Below are 16,136 nucleotides of genomic sequence, written 5' to 3'. Positions count from 1 at the left end.
CCAGTGAGAAGACATGCAATCATGTTATTACACCCACCTGTAGCCTCTCATTTACTCGAAGGCTGGACAACATCAGTTTTTACAGTCTTTATTAAAAAAAAAAACAAAAAAAAAACTGATCTTTGAAATTGTGTGTGCAAAAGATCACCATACATGCAGTGGATTTTATCTAGGTAGTACACAGGTTAGCAATTTGCAATAACAAGAGATTCAGATTTAAAAGATATTACATAGATTTCACACACGCTAGTTTTCTTCGTAAATGGACTGCATTTATATAGCAGACCCAAATGTCCACCAAAGCGCTTTACATTTTGCCTCACATTCACTCATTCAAACACCGACTGTTCTTCGTAAGCATCATCAAAGAAAACCCCTAGAAAGAAAGGTCTCATTGAGAAAAAAATATATAGGCTATATTTTGTTGCATTTTTTAAATTAGTTATAAATTTGACATTTTCTAAGATTTAGCCCTCAACATTGTCTGTATTTGAGTATGATGAACCCCAAACCCTATTATTCTTTAAGATTATTATTATTTTTTAATTTCATTAGCTGAATGAACAGATTAACAGTGAAAAGAACACATCTCACCTGTTATTTTCACAGTCTCTTCAGCCTGCTCGATGTGCTCTAGAAAATAACAAGAGACTATATAAGAGAGAACAGGTCAATTATCAAAAGGAACGATTACTATTGCAAAAGTCATCCATTAAATTACTGACTATATATACCACATGCATGAATACAATCATTCTATTTTAATGAAAGGACGTATGTTAGACTTCTAACTGTTTTTCGTCTTAAATTATGGATACAAATAATGTAACGTGAAGCGTTTACCTGTCTTCTGTTGAGAGGCTGTGCAATAAGAGTCATGTGTTACACAACTTTACAATAGCCATGGAAACATTAGCAGTTTACAGTAGCCACACCAATCATAGAAATAAAATAACACGATAAAGATGAGTTAACAAGACAATATAGCCTATATAATTTACAGTGCTTTGCTTGTACAGTAGTATAATTTAAATGAATATACTTACTGTCTCCCTCATAAAAATCTAAATAAAATCACACAACACAACCCGCGATTAGTTCACAAAATCTCTTTTTTTTCTTCACATAATCTCTTTTCATAGTACAGTTTGCATTGTAAGTGACACACTGTCGTCCTCGTGTGGTGACGAATGGATTACCACACGTACCTACGGACTCGTCACTTCCGGTGTTCTCTCCTACGTCAAAAAAAAAAAAAAAAAAAAAAAAAAAACCTTGCATAAGTGTTTCGTCACATGTGCCTTAGAACAGTTTTTTTCCATAAAAAATAACATAAAGAACAAATCGTTTTTTATACCATCAATTGAAAGACATTACATGTGTGAATAATCTTGAATATTAAAACGAACACAAAATAAAACAGCTCATATAATATTTAGTTTGGCATCTTAAAGCTTGTTATTATTTGCTAATTACTATCTGTTATGTTCCAAATGTGTATCTTTCCAGAAAATAAAGTTCTGAAATAGCTACTCTTTCTCTTTACCTGTATCGACTGTTAGTGCCTCTGTCTCTCCATCTGTTAGGATTGTTCATGGAGTATAAAGTTAGAAAAAAACAGACAAATTTGGAAATAAACAAATATAACTACACACCATAATACTAAATAGCATAATAAATAATTAGGCTACCATAATTATAAACAATAATTAAAACCCTCATATTTCCCGTGGGTCACCTCAACCCCTCATAAAAAAAAAAAGTTGAGTGGGGTGGTCATTGGGGTGGTCCAGATTTGAGGAGTTATCTTACTTTAGTTGTGGAAAAAAAAGTAAGAAATTCTCACGGGTCCCCCTTAATGAATGAATTGAATGTGAGGAATGCTTCAGTATACATAGGAAAAACTAAAAAAAAAAAAAAAAAAAAAAAATTAGCAAAATTAAAACTTAAAATGCTAAAGCTTTACCAAAAAAAAAAAAAAAAAAAAAAAAAAAAAATATATATATATATATATATATATATATATATATATATATATATATATTATAATGTCTACATGTGTATCTATCCCACAGTCTATGGTCTGAATGCATACTGAAGAGAAAAACTACCTAGCCGAACATCTCATTTGCTCCATATACTCTATATGGAACAAATGAGATGTTCGGCTGGGTAGTTTTTCTATAGAGCTATAAGGCCATCTAGCGGCAAGAGTCATGAAAATAATAATAATAATAATTTTTTTTTTTTTTTTTAATCGGCAGACACACACAAATTGATCCAATGCAAGATATTTTGAGCTGATTTGAGTTGGTTATTGCATGTATTGGACAATTTAAGTAGGAAGAATAGGCTTAAATTCTATTATTTATAAAATCTACAACAATTTTGATGCTGCCTGCAACACATCATCTAGCCTATCATGAATGTATATTTTTTCCAGGAAAAAAAGTTCTGAAAAAGTAATTCCCTTTACCTGTATCAAATGTTAGTGCCTCTGTCTCTCCATCTGTTAAACAAATTAGAAAATAAACAAATATGCTATTTATTTGGACATTTTCAGATGATTCAGATTCTTAAAAAAGACACGACCCATCTCTCACCCATATGAGTCGTTTTAAGGAGATCTTCTGTCACTGAGCCAAAGAATATTGAGAGTGAGTAAATGGCCTCAAACCAACATCAAAATGAGCATTTGGATCGACAGCTTTTGATTTCCTACCCCACATGTCTAGGCCTACCGTTCACGTGAGCAGCCGCATATTCCGAGTCATCTGAGGAAACATGTAAAATGACGTCAGCTTGTGGGAATCTCAGTCAGAACAACACTGCGATAAGTAAATGCGAGATTTACGAGCCTGTCTGTCATAAACCATATCAAGGCTGAGTGGGTCAGTGGTGGAGGTTATTCTGAGCAAATCTATATCTTAATTTAGGCTATACATTTCAGAAGAAACTATGACCCACCTGGTTGTGTTGTCGTGACGTTCTCTTCATACAGACAAAATAGAGAGATTAGGCCTACATTTTTTTTTCTTTGTCAATATTTTACTGTATGTTGTATTGGGGGGAAATCATCCAAAACAAACTGAATATATTTACTTCTCTCTTCAGGCGATTTATTGCTTTCATCGAATTCCAGAGATGCTGAAATCGCTACAAACACAAACATGTAAATATAGGTTTCATAGGAGGCTATGCAGATTATGTACAGAAAATACTTTCTATTTTGGCCAGCTAATCCAGTAAGAATAAATTGTTATCAATGACGTAAATTAGGGCCTAATTTATTAACGTTAACCAGGCTATAGCACAGATAATTGCAAAGAAACACAAATGGAAACGATGCAGCTATTTAAATAACTTTGCCAATTAGGCTATTGATTTCAACCTTGCACATATCATGGTCTAGTATTCATAACAGAAACATTATAAAATATTATTATTAATATTATTTAACATATAATAGCATATATTACATAAATAATATAATATTATAAATTATATACAGATATAAATATTTTAAATACATATAACATTTTTATCTTAAATATATAAATAATCATACACCACACACACACACACACACACACACACACACATATATATATTGATTTGAATATACATTATATATATATATAGGCTATATATATCATGTATATTCAAATCTATATACGTTGTATGCATTCAATTAAAAAACAAGACACGCAGTAAAAAAAATATGTAATCAATAATTTATGCATTGCTTTAACTCATCAAGGTAAGTTAAGCAATTTAAACCTTTTTTATATGTTTTTCAAGATTCAACTAATTCTTCAAAGTACAATGAAATGACTTGATTGGTTGTACTTAAAAAATTAAGGCAGCGACTTCAGTAGCCCATTTTTTCAGGACTGGCTAAAACAAAAACAGATAAACTAGACAGACATCAATGTACAAATGTTGTTAGGCAATATTTTAATCTTACCATTGTGGAATCCTGCCACTGCAACAAAGAGCATTATGGCTATACCAGTTCTCATCTCGAATGAAGGGGTGGATGCCGAACAAGTTGAAACAAAGTGCTAAAATTCAATGTGCCCAATGCCAGTGTGTGCTTTAAATCCCGCTTTTATATGCTAGCTGGCATCACATGCTCTGGTGGAACAGGCTTGTCTCTGTTTACCTGCCAACAGCTGGATGGCACCTCTCGCTCGACACACAGATGTGGCATTATTCCCACATTGAATGACTCGCATTGTTGACTTTGTGATCAGACGTAACTTTATTGTGTTCAGTGGTGACTGGTGTGAGAATGGGATGGATGTTAATTTGTGTTTTCAAAAGTAAATGGTCATTTCCTCTCCAAATTGGTGTGCGTTTGGCATCTTAGTAAAGGAAATGATTGATTGTGCTCAGAGATCTGATGTCACTGCAGTTGGCACACTGGTTTGTTGTTGTGTTTAGAGTGAGATTATCTATACACTCTTCATTATAAGCATGATTACTGAGGATTACATTAATGTCTCACTTTGCCTCATAAGGTACCATTTTGGAAAAAATTACCTATGGGCTATAGATAAATAGGTTTAAGTCACCAACATGATATTTCCAATCTGTTTTTTTTTTTTTTTTAGATCTAGCTGCCATGTATAAATTGTAATTTAACAAAATCATTTTACTTCTCAAATGTTCTCCAATTAATCACAGACATGATGGTCACATAAAAATGTCCACACTTAAAATCACAAAGCTGGATACATTGGTGCGGAGCCCCTAAAGGGACATTATTGAACAACTATATTTTAATACTTTTGCATTCTTTCGCAAATATTTTGCGTTCCTCCAAGAATTTCGGGTTTGCTTGCAAAATGTTTGTGTTCCCTTGAGAAACTGCAAGAAAAACGAGAGATAGGAGGAAAAATTATATTTCTAAATTTTTGCGTTTGCTCACAAAATGTTTACATTCCCCAGAGAAACTTTTTTTGTCCCTTTAGGAGCTCTATACTGAAGTAATCTGTCATATTCTGTGTTCCAGGTATGATTATGATGTGTTAACTTTGTTTGAAATATTGCTGGAAAATGAAAAAAATTAAAATAAAAAATACAAAAATAAAATAATTAAAAAAAAAAAAACATGTAGGCTAGGCCTACCCTAGCCTAATAAAATGTTACAAATACTTTACATTATACTTTTGTCATGTTCCAGGTTTAATGTATAGTGATCATTTAGTGGGTTCTAAGTCATGAATAAATGCAGTATAGTTGGTTTGGCCTTTTACAGCTATAATGTCCAAGTATAATATCCCAGTACATCTACAGACCAAGTAACGCAATTTATTTAGGACAAATTAAGTTTATTTAATTTAAACCAAACGTGAAAAATATCTTAAATGGTGTTTACTTGTATTGAAATAAGTTAGTTTAAAAAAAATAAAATAAAAACCCTGACTGGACACAATTACTTTTACTACAATCGACAAACACAGATTCTGCGCGAAAAGAGAGGCTTTTATTTTGACCATCAGCAGGCAGTGTCTTTTATTTTGACAGGTGCCTTAATACCTGTAACCGTCGTCATGCATACTGCGCATGTCAGCGGAAGTGGAAACCGGTCTGCGAGATGACCAATATTAACATAGATGTATATCAATGAATATTTAAACCAAACTGACATGGATTAAGCTGCATGTCCCGAAGTGTAGAGCAACATTGAGGCTCTGATAGCACCGCCGCCAAATGTGGGTGAACCTGGGGCATTTCAGTCCGCCTGCAGTGGACGCACGGTGTACATTTACATCCCTGAACAGAGAGAGGACGAACACAGAGAAGCAAGGTCAGTACTGGATGCATGCAACATACACACACACATGAATACAACAGAAGCCACTCGCCTGCATTTACGGACTCAGTTTCTTGTGCGTTTCGTAGTATATAATAGTCTGGCCTGGTACACTCATACAGCACATTTCACATTAGAGAAAGTCCTAAAGGTTGGTGTTGTTTCAGTTTTGACTTACTATGGAGCATTGCTTGTGTCGGCCTGTGTCTAAAAACCTTGTGAGTTGCCTAACTTGACAGCATTTTTGTAAACAGTGAATGCACTTGGGGTGTCTAAGAAAGGCACTCAATATTATATGTCTCTGTGCGTAACGTTATGTCTAAATGTAATGTATATGAGTCTCTGTCTAAATGTATTGTCATTCTACAATTTAGAGTAAATTTCCTGTTTTTTGATGAAAATTGTATTGTTTCTGACAATTTTCTTCAGAAAAAGCCTATTTTATCCATTAAAAGCACCTAATTGTACCCCAATGTTTCAGTTTGCTTGGAATTTCATTAAATCACAGTTTTGTTGATGAGAAATGTACCCCAAATTTACATCCAGCCATATTATTGATTCTTCATGATCTCTGTCTTGCCTAGCATGAGAAGACTTCCTGTCCTGCTCGCCCTCATCTGGGTCTGCTCAGTGTTTTATGTGGGCATCTTCCTGTTTGTGGGAGGCTTCCTTCTCGTCAGGCTGGAGGTTAACCGAACCAGTACCTGTGCGGACGTCTTATCTCCAGGAGCCCGGATGAAGGGGGATTTCTGCCTGAGCGAGCCTCGCTTTCGTAGGGCAGTGGTCCTGATCATCGACGCCCTGAAGGCTGACTTCACCCGCTATGATCCGGAGAACACAGCACCCAAACCGTTTGAGAACAAGCTGCCGGTGTTAGATGAGATGGCATCATCACACCCTTCACATGCCAGACTCTACACCTTCCGGGCCGATCCGCCCACCACTACCATGCAGAGGATCAAAGGCTTTACGACTGGCTCCCTGCCCACATTCATTGACGTGGGGAACAACTTTGCATCCAATGCCATCCTGGAAGACAATCTAGTGCACCAGCTGGGCCAAGTGGGTGAGTGAATCTGCAACTGCCATTTTCCTTTTCTGCAACTTGCCATTTTTATATTCCTATAATTCTGTTTACTATAATGCATTATTGGAACTAATGGAATTGTATTTACTAAGTCACTGTTTTATTGAATTAAATGAATCTTAAAGGCACAGTATGTAAGTTTCACCACTAGAGGTCGCTTATTCAAAACAATAACAAAGGCGTAGCTTGATGATGCCATGAATGAATGTTTAATCATGGGAATTTGTCAACTTCAGCTGATGGAAAGCAATCTGACGGGACTCAGGCAGAAATCAGGTTCATAGATGAGCTATTAAAGTTATGCTGTGTGATATGAACCAGGGCGGGGCATAGAGCCTGAGACGTTTTACGTTGCTGTTTTTATTGTTTGTATGCCACAGCCATTTTGTTTTGTTGTTAATGTTTGTACGATTAAAGTTAATCTTAATATCCGCCCCTGAACTTGAACTTAACTATAGTTGCTTTTGATCACTTAAATTCACGTTGTTATATTTCATTGTAATGAAATAATTTGAGTGCTGAATTACTTCTCAGGTCACTTTATTTGGCGAATTAAAATTACAGGGTAACACAGCTGTTTTACTTAGTCAAAACAAATCATACTAAAAATACATTTGTTATATTGTTACTATGTGTGTTCGCTCAATGGCTAGTCTGAGACACTAATTGCACAATGCAGATCGATATTAGAACATCATATTAAAAAAACCTGGATGACTTGTTTTGCTAAACGTAAGCCTAATACATGTTAAAATATTTTGTATGGTGGAGAAAATGCTGTATTACTGTTACTACAAATAAAGCTATCTCTGATTATGTTAGCCACTTGACAAAGGCACAAACATGTTACTCAGAGTAAATCAAGAAAACAACTAGCTTCTTAAAATAAAACTGACCATGTTGAGCTATAACAATTAGTTTTCTCTATGTAAAGGTATCCAAAAAGTTGATCGCCTATCAAATGTTTAGGCTTATTAAAGCTTCTTTGGTGTTTTATGGAAGTAAAACCGGAAATTGAGGGTAACGCAGACATGATATCATTGACAGGCAATGCAAAGAAGACACTGGCCGTCACACTGGTTAAAACATTGTTGCAAACATTTGGGATTAGTGGTTTAGGGATATTTTAAATCTAAAAATCGTACATATTGTGCTATACATATTGTGCTTAAATTGAAATGATCATAAAATGTAGCTTTTCCGCTAGAGTGTTTCTTAATAGTTGTGTTTTCTCTCCTGGTTTCAAAGGCAAGAGAGTTGTTTTTATGGGGGATGATACATGGGTGAGTCTCTTCCCCAAGAAGTTCCACAAATCTCTGCCCTTCCCCTCCTTCAATGTGAAGGACTTGCACACCGTGGACAATGGCATTCTCCAAAACATTTATCCAACCAGTAAGCAGAATGATTTCACCTATCTATTAGGAACCCGCCTGGTTGGTTTAAGATCTCGCTTTGTTTACCTTGTAAATAGACATACACATCTCATGTTTACATTGTAAACACAGTGGCTGAACGAATGGCTAAGAGGTTTTGTCTGCTTTCTTCAGTGGAGGGGGATGATTGGGATGTGTTGATTGCTCACTTCCTGGGTGTTGATCACTGTGGGCACCGATTTGGCCCGGATCACCCTGCGATGGCTGAGAAACTTTCCCAGATGGATGGAGTTATCAGGTTAGCTGCATGGCTGTTAGTTTCATTAACCTACACTCTGCCATGTTGTTACAGTTTTAATATATTCTCTTAAATATTATCTGCTGCTGCCTCACCGCAAACCCCAGGTCAGTGATAAAGCGTCTGAAGAATGACACCCTGTTGGTTGTGATGGGTGATCATGGAATGACAGACACTGGAGATCATGGTGGAGAGAGCCAGAAAGAAACAGATGCTGCCCTGTTTCTCTACAGTTCCTCTCCCTTATTTTCAGCACCAGGATCCCAGGTAAATGACACTGTTATGATTTGTCCATATCAGAATAATACCAGAATTCATAGCAGAATTATTAGCCTTTTCTCAATTGGGTTAGGGTCAACTTCCACTTCATAAAATGAGAAAAAAAATCTATAAAACCTTAGTGCTTTGGTTATCTTTGAACTCTTTCCATACATTTGGAGTTCAGCACGTTTATATTTTTTTTAGGTGGAACCTGAGGTAGTACCTCAGACTGATCTGGTGCCCACCCTGGCACTTCTGCTGGGAGTTCCCATTCCCTATAGCAGTGTGGGCCAGGTCCTTCTGCCACTGTTTCCTCAGAATGGCTCCCGAGGTGCACCTACAGGACTAAGCCAGGCTGAGGCGCTGTGGATTAACGTCAAACAGGTTAGAGGAATGTCTCTTAGCCTATGTTTTAGGGTGCAATAAATTTTTTGTCTCCATTATGTTTGATTTTTTTTTTTTTTTTTAACAATTGTGCTGAACTTAATTCTGTCTGATTCTTCCTTTTCTGTGAAGGTACACCGCTTCTTGGAGACCTACTCTAACATGGCCAAAGACATCCCACCTGACAGTCTGTCTCAGCTGCAGGCTGACTTCTCAAACATTTCCTCCCAGTACTTAGCTGCTGCCCATAAGGGCCATCTTCCCTCTCCCAAGCTAGTTGTCTCCATGCAGAACTATCTGACAGCTGTCAGAGAGACTTGTAGAGCCTCCTGGGCCCGTTTCAACCCTTTCAAGATGGCAGCTGGGCTCTTAATCTTAGGGGTTTCCTGTATGCTGTGCTATGTCCTTTCCGAGTTGTCTCATATAGTAATTCAGGAAAACATCCTGAAGTTGCCTATACTCTCAGGGCTGGTGATGGGACTAGTAGTAGCTGCAGGTCAGCTGTTCATGCAAGGTTATTTGGAGCTCTCATGGTGTTTGGGAGTTGCAGCACTTTCTTCTGAGGTTTTGTTTCTATGGAGAACTCATGGAGTTTCTCCAAAAGATAGGTGGTCTCCTTCTGGCCTCCTCACGCCAGCCCTGCTTATTCTTTTCCTTCGTTGTGCCTCTCTACTCTCGGACAGTTATGTTATATATGAGGGCCATGTTGTTACCTTCTTGCTCTTCACGTTGAGCGTATATGTTCCTCTCCGTCTCAACTGGGATGGACTCCTGGTCCCACTTCCTCCACCAGACACCCAGAAGCCACCTCGGCTGCTCCCAACAGCACTGCCGTCCTCAGTGATTAGACGGGAGGCCACCATCTTGCTGGTGTGGTTGGGAGTACTGGTTGGATCGCTTTACCTATCCCTCTCCTTCCACAACTGCCGCGAGGAGCAGGGCTCCTGCCAGCCCTCACCTTTCCTCTCCCCGCTCTCACGTATACAGGACAGCCAACTGCGCAACCTCCACTATGTCCTCTCCGTGGTCTCATTGGCCATGTGGGGGTACCTTCTACACCGTTGGCTTAGACACTACGGGAACCTTAACTGTTCCAGCCTTACTTTGTTTCTGGCCTGCTTCCTTGTACCACTGGCCTGTGTTTGCATGGGGTTGCATTGGGCAGTGAGCGCTACTCCACAGGACACCTTCCGGAGTTTGTCCGAACTAATCGGCCTAGCCCAGGTGTATCTGCCGCGGGCCACTTTCTGCCTGCTGGGGCTGGGATTGCTCCTGTTGTGGGTGGATCCCATGACTGTGTTCCTCAAGTCAAGGACTCCGTTGAACTCTCGAGGAACATCCCTCCCACTCCCCAAGTACCGAGCCAGCACGGGAATCAGTCCACAGGCTGAATTGCACCACCTTATACCACAACTGTATCAGCGTATCCGACACTCGCTGGAGGATGGGGTCACAGGAGGTAGCGAAGAGGACAGCAGACCAGCCGTGGAGGCTTACGGGCTGGGTACAGTGTACTCGGCACCCTTGGTCTTGCTGTGCGAACTTCTGGGGTTGGTGCTTCTGCTACTCCATCCAGAGGGAATGGCCCTTTCCTTCCTGCTTCTCCTGCTGGAGGCCGGAGCTGTGCTGCACATCCACGCCTGTAGCACCACCCTCTCCAGCCTGTACAAACACTCCAGTAAGATGCTCTCCATTTCTACCTTCACACCCTATCCCTTGCTAAGCTATTACTACTAGTGTTGTCAAAAAGTACCGACTTTGGTACCAAATCAGTACTGAAACACCTCTGATAGCCCATTGTGGTCACATGCTCATCAAATATGTATGGGATTGGCTACAATTATCGGTGCTTCAAAAATGTGAATATATGTTGTAAATATACATCAATGACGCTCATTACTGAGCGCTTGCACAGATACACATGGGAGCGTCTGGTCCGCTGATAGACGCCTGCTTGTGCTTTCAAGCACTCCTGCACCCACTTTTAAAACACTTTCAAATGCTCCCATGCGCTGATTGATCATTGTATCCAATCACTGACATATCTGATGAGTGCGTTAATACAATGGCCAATCAGAGTTGTTTACATTTCCACTCCACATCACTCAAAGCATTCGTTTTTTTTTTTTTTACATTTTACTAATGCCTCAAATATTCTTATTTGAACCCTTCCAGATGGTTTCGCTGTGCCATGGGTTCCAGTGGTTTCATGGTCTCTGGCGGCCACACAGTTTTTCCACGCTACAGGACACCTCCCAACCTTCCCCTCCATACAGTGGGGTGCTGCATTTGTGGGTTTTCCTCAAGGTCACACAGGCACTGTGGTTCCTGCCTTATTGGTGACCCTCAACACCTTCTCCTCTCACATCATCTTTGCGGGTAACTTGACCTTAGCTTAGGTGCAGGATATGCATGATTCACATGTGATGTTTCTGTATGACCTTATACTGATCAACCAGTCACAACTTTGCTCAGCCATTTGTTTGAAGCTTATGAGATTCTGCCTTGTGTCCATAATTTTAACGATCACTGCACTGTCTAATTCGCACATGCAGTTGGCTGTCCTCTACTGCTGTTCTGGCCTCTGGTGTGCGAGGTGCGTGGGACCCGATCTACATGCTCAGCAGGAGCAGAGGAGAGTGAGGACGCTGTCATGGAGATGAGACTAAGAGAGAACCCTCAGAAGTTCAGCTCTGGTCTCCTGCAGCTCGCTGCACGCTACCTCTTTGTGAATGGAGCACAGGTGTGTTCAAATTATGCCTATATTCTAATTGCCTTATGCTCACATTTAAAGGGTTACTTCACCCAAAAATGTAAACGATCCCTTAATTTACTCACCCTCAAGCTATCCTAGGTTCATATGACTTCTTTCAGCCAAATACAATTGTTATATTAAAAATCCTGGCTCTTCTATGCTTTAAAATGGGAGTTAATAGTGAGCACAAAAAGGCGCAAAGCCTTCTGGAGCAAGGCAATGCGTTTTTTGTAAGAAAGATTGTTATTATTATGTAAGGGTTAATGCCCGACGTGGTGTCCATTGTCAGGTATTAATGGATGACGGTGAGGCGTGAACCATCCGATGTGCAGCATCTGGATTTCGTTGACTGGACTTCGTTGTGGACTTTATTAGAGCCAGACCGATATATCGGCCGGCCGATATTAGGCATTTTCCAAACTATCGGTATCGTCAGTTATAATGGCCGATAAATGAATATTTCAAAAATAAAATAAAAACGAATCACGAAACACGCTTGAACCATGTTATGAATGTTGGAGTTGTATAGTTTGTCCACCAGAGGGCACTCTACACCGTCCCTGTTGGCAACACTCGTTGAGTTGGTCACGAGACATACATTGCTTGAATAACAATTAAAAGAACATCCCCATCAGTTCTCTTAACTAAAATAAGCATGATAAAATTTGTGACTATCATGTCCAGTTTTGCTGCTGTTAAATAAGCCGAGAGTGAAGCGGAATTAGCTAGTAATAATTATGTTACGTTGTTACAGTGTAGTTGACTGACTGTCCTTTTAACTTTTGACAATGTGACTGAAGTATTTCTTTAATAGCGTGTGACATTTATAGCAATGAGACGTATCATCTCTCTTTGGTCTGTTATATTGAAAATGTATGTTTTTACAATTTGCAGTATGACGTTATCCATTGCTAAATTACGGCTCATCATCGACTAGCTAACCACAAAGCTAGCTAATGTCATTATCATTAGTCTGTTCTGTTGTAACAATAAAAGAACAAGTTTCTTTTTAAAATACGTTATCATATTATTTTAGTTAAAACTCATAAATATCTACAAATAACTAATGTTAGGGAAATCTGTTACTGTTTTGTTATTCGTTTCAGAAAAAAAAGAAAAAAAAATATCGGCCTATATATCGGATTTTAAAACCAACAAATATTTGTATCGGTCGGGCTCTAGACTTTATTGCCTCCGCCAAAGTCCATTAATACCTAGACAATGGACACCTTGGTTTCAGGGCCACCTTTTTTTTTTTTTTTTTGGCGAATGTCATACATTTGTGTTGAGTCGTGTAAGTCTTGGTGTGAACGGGCTTAGTAGGCTAGTGAATTCTTTGTAATTCTTTGAGTTTTTGTAAAATGGAAAATAAATGATAAATAACTTGTTTACTTTTAGGTTTTTGCTTCGGTTTGTGCGGCTGCTATCCTCAGGAGACACCTCATGGTGTGGAAAGTGTTTGCACCGAAGTGAGTCACCATCTCCATCTCTATCTCTTTCTTATTTTAATGTGTTGTTAAATTTACAAAAAGACTTGTTGGTGGGTTGAACGAATAGTTCAGTATTGTTTGACAGTGTTGTTTTGTACAAGGTCCTTTAAAACTTTTCTAAAATTCACCCACGCAGCACTTGCTTTGGATGTTGAGGAGGTTTAGCAAGCTAACTGTCAGCATAGACTTCCAGTCCAGTGCTTTCTAAACAGACCATGAATTATTACTTTAACATAAATTCAGAGTTTTGACAACTCTGACTTTCACATGACGTGAATTTATGTAGTGAAGTATTTTGCTGTCATTACGAACAAACCCACACAGGGACCCATTGTGGCCTTATGAGTGTTGGCATAGAAACCAGAGTAGTTTTCATCTTGTAATTGCTGTAATTATGACACAGCGCAACTGTAGCATAAGTTAATTTTTGAAAAAAAAAAAAAACACTCATAACTGCATCCTAAGCTGTTTTTTTTTTCTTCTTTTCGGCAGACTGATGTTTGAGGCGTCTGCCTTCATCGTGGGCAGCGTGTTTGTTATTCTGGGGGTTGCCGTGGTGATGAGGGTGGACGTGTCAGTGGGTGGTCTGTTTAAGAAACTCCTCCATCAGAACTCCAGGTAGCGCTTGTCACCCAAAAAACCTCATCTAGAACTTTTCAGAGATGTTGAAGACACCTGGTCAACCTCCTCAGCTCCACTGCCAACTATACAGATGAAAACCAGATCTTTTTCGCGTCTGACTTTGGAACAAAGAGGTCTAAAGCATCTCTTCATTTATGAACACGTGAGAGAAGTCAATAAACCGAAGCTATTTTAGAAGACTGCTACAGTCATTATGCTTTCAATAAGCTATTGAACTGTTGACAGGCATTGGTTGCTTTACTGCCTTTGTATTGGAAGAGACAGAGAGAGAGATGATCTTTGTGCATGCTTTTTTACTGCCATGCCCAGAAGGTCATTTAAGAGAATATTAGAAGTTATTTTATTGAAGGGCTACATGAAATCCACAGTGTTGCAATGCGAACTCATTAAAAACCCGACTGACCAAAAGATTTAAAGGGCTAGTTCAACTGAAATGTATAATCTGTCATCATTTACACCCTCATGTCGTGATCTCACTGACCAAGCTGCTTCATACAATTATGGTGGATTGTAACCAGTGAAAATTGTGAAGAGCGCAGCATTCTGCAACAGCGCTCGCTTTGTGTTTTATGGAAGCAAGTCATGCAGGATTGGTAGTGTAAATGACAGAATTATTTATTGTATTTCGGTTGAACTGTCTCTTTAAAAGCCATGCTTGAGAGCATCATTCATTTCAGCAGTGGACTGAACTATTCAATATATTTTTTTTTCTTTTTATTGTCCTGCTTCTTAATGTTTTATTTTTTTATGTATATAAAAAGCTCATTGTTAATGGGGTGTCCTGTTTATTCCCTAGCAATAACAAGCATCAGGGTTTATCCAATAACAAGTTGTGTTCTGCACCTTTTTTTTTTTTTTTTGGCTAGGTAAATTCTTCACCTAGATATCAGGTCACTAGTTTTAACGGTTGCCTTGTTTGATATTAGTGAATGAAATCTGCGTTCATTCAATTTGCAATGACTGTTATTTATTTAGCTGTCATATATTTAGTTCACTAATGGATTAAATGATTTTACTCATCTCATTTTTTTTGTGAGAAATGCATGGGGAAGATTATTACATGATCATATGCTCAGGTTAATTTAGCCAGAATGCAATAGAATATTCTGCTCTGCATGGTGCATTTTTGTGTGTGTGTGAGAGGCTGGTTTTTGTATTTAATTTTTTAAAGCAAAATACAGTCAAGCCACACAGTGGCTTTTAATAACATCTTAATGTGGGGTTGATGATTGAATTAGAGCTGTGAAAGAAATCATTTTAATTGTCTAAATTTTGTTTAAATTCATTGATAAAGGGGGAAAAATCAATTAAATATTTTTTACAATTTGAAATGTTTGTTTGTGTGTGTGCTTTCTAGTTTCTTTGTGTTTGCAGGAGCAGCTGCTGTCCTGCAGAGTGCGCTGTTTTATCTAAAAACACCCTATGAAATCGGATTCCTTCTGCGGTCAGCAAGGGTAAATTCATTACGAAGTGCCCTGTCATAGGTCGTTCTCTTTGCATAAGTGCACATTAAGCTCAGGAATGACCAACAAACTGAATTTCTTTCAATGTGATTTCTGTTCAATTATTAAGTTATTATGTGACATTTTCTCTTTAAAACAATATTATATAAAACTTTTATTATACTTGCAAGCTCAGTCATTCAATTAAGTTATGGTAAGTGAAATAAAATTGTTCTTTTTGGTGTAAAGCACAAGAATAATGTAATGCTGCAATTTCATTGGTTGTTATGGCTATTGGTCCTGTGGCAATTTGTTGTTGCTAAAAGGTTGCTTAACCTAAGTTAAAGCTAAATTAAGGTTAAGTTCATTAACCCCCAAATTATGCCTATGGAGAGTGCTATAGGTTAGCTGTCAGTCACAACGAGTGAGACTGCTTGACATGGAGCTGCTAAATCTTGAATGCATTCATCTTGAACCTCCGGGGAATCTATTAAAAAACCCCGCAGAATAGAGTAGAGTCGTCTGGCAAACAGAGAACATGACCGCAATTAGAACAAGAAGCCTATAGAACAAAAATCAACAT

At 38.3% G+C, this 16,136-nt stretch overlaps 2 protein-coding genes across 6 annotated transcripts; one reads left to right on the top strand and one right to left on the bottom strand.

The window, feature by feature from the left end:
- Positions 1-72: 72 nt before the first annotated feature.
- LOC120481781 (uncharacterized) lies at positions 73-4,102 on the bottom strand. Of its 5 annotated transcripts, none has more exons than XM_039675595.2 (12): positions 3,968-4,102; positions 3,103-3,156; positions 2,968-3,000; positions 2,742-2,774; positions 2,604-2,636; positions 2,477-2,509; positions 1,547-1,579; positions 1,209-1,238; positions 1,047-1,064; positions 844-861; positions 595-651; positions 73-376 (listed from the first exon to the last, which is right to left on the bottom strand). In XM_039675595.2, exons 1-12 carry the CDS (start codon positions 4,020-4,022, stop codon positions 330-332), a joined length of 444 nt encoding a protein of 147 aa, XP_039531529.2. In that variant the 5' UTR covers positions 4,023-4,102; the 3' UTR covers positions 73-329. The 5 variants fall into 5 exon arrangements, 3 of the variants coding, with proteins under 3 accessions (XP_039531529.2, XP_039531530.2, XP_039531531.2); XM_039675596.2 differs by having other exon boundaries at positions 595-633; XM_039675597.2 differs by lacking the exon at positions 844-861 and having other exon boundaries at positions 595-633.
- Positions 4,103-5,557: 1,455 nt separating this feature from the next.
- pigo (phosphatidylinositol glycan anchor biosynthesis, class O) lies at positions 5,558-15,442 on the top strand. The gene is made up of 11 exons (XM_039677783.2): positions 5,558-5,815; positions 6,406-6,887; positions 8,157-8,300; positions 8,456-8,579; positions 8,687-8,846; positions 9,045-9,224; positions 9,357-10,902; positions 11,400-11,603; positions 11,780-11,967; positions 13,378-13,448; positions 13,962-15,442. The coding sequence occupies exons 2-11, from the start codon at positions 6,407-6,409 to the stop codon at positions 14,089-14,091; spliced, it is 3,228 nt and encodes a 1,075-aa protein (XP_039533717.2). The 5' UTR covers positions 5,558-5,815; position 6,406; the 3' UTR covers positions 14,092-15,442.
- The last annotated feature ends 694 nt before the right edge of the window (positions 15,443-16,136 follow it).

This window comes from Pimephales promelas, chromosome 23 (assembly GCF_988280905.1).
Source record: "Pimephales promelas chromosome 23, fPimPro1.hap1.1, whole genome shotgun sequence".
Taxonomy (NCBI): domain Eukaryota; kingdom Metazoa; phylum Chordata; class Actinopteri; order Cypriniformes; family Leuciscidae; genus Pimephales; species Pimephales promelas.
Note: the sequence above shows the minus strand (reverse complement) of the source record. Positions and strands in the feature narration are given on the sequence as shown.

Coding starts and splice junctions, on each gene's coding strand:
- pigo (XM_039677783.2), top strand. CDS start 6,407: ATGAGAAGACTTCCTGTCCTGCTCGCCCTCATCTGGGTCTGCTCAGTG. Junction 8,301..8,455: donor CCAAAACATTTATCCAACCA/GTAAGCAGAATG, acceptor TGCTTTCTTCAG/TGGAGGGGGATGATTGGGAT. Junction 8,847..9,044: donor TTTCAGCACCAGGATCCCAG/GTAAATGACACT, acceptor TATTTTTTTTAG/GTGGAACCTGAGGTAGTACC.
- LOC120481781 (XM_039675595.2), bottom strand. CDS start 4,022: ATGAGAACTGGTATAGCCATAATGCTCTTTGTTGCAGTGGCAGGATTC. Junction 3,157..3,967: donor AGTGGCAGGATTCCACAATG/GTAAGATTAAAA, acceptor TTGTGTTTGTAG/CGATTTCAGCATCTCTGGAA. Junction 1,580..2,476: donor GGCACTAACATTTGATACAG/GTAAAGGGAATT, acceptor CAATCCTAACAG/ATGGAGAGACAGAGGCACTA.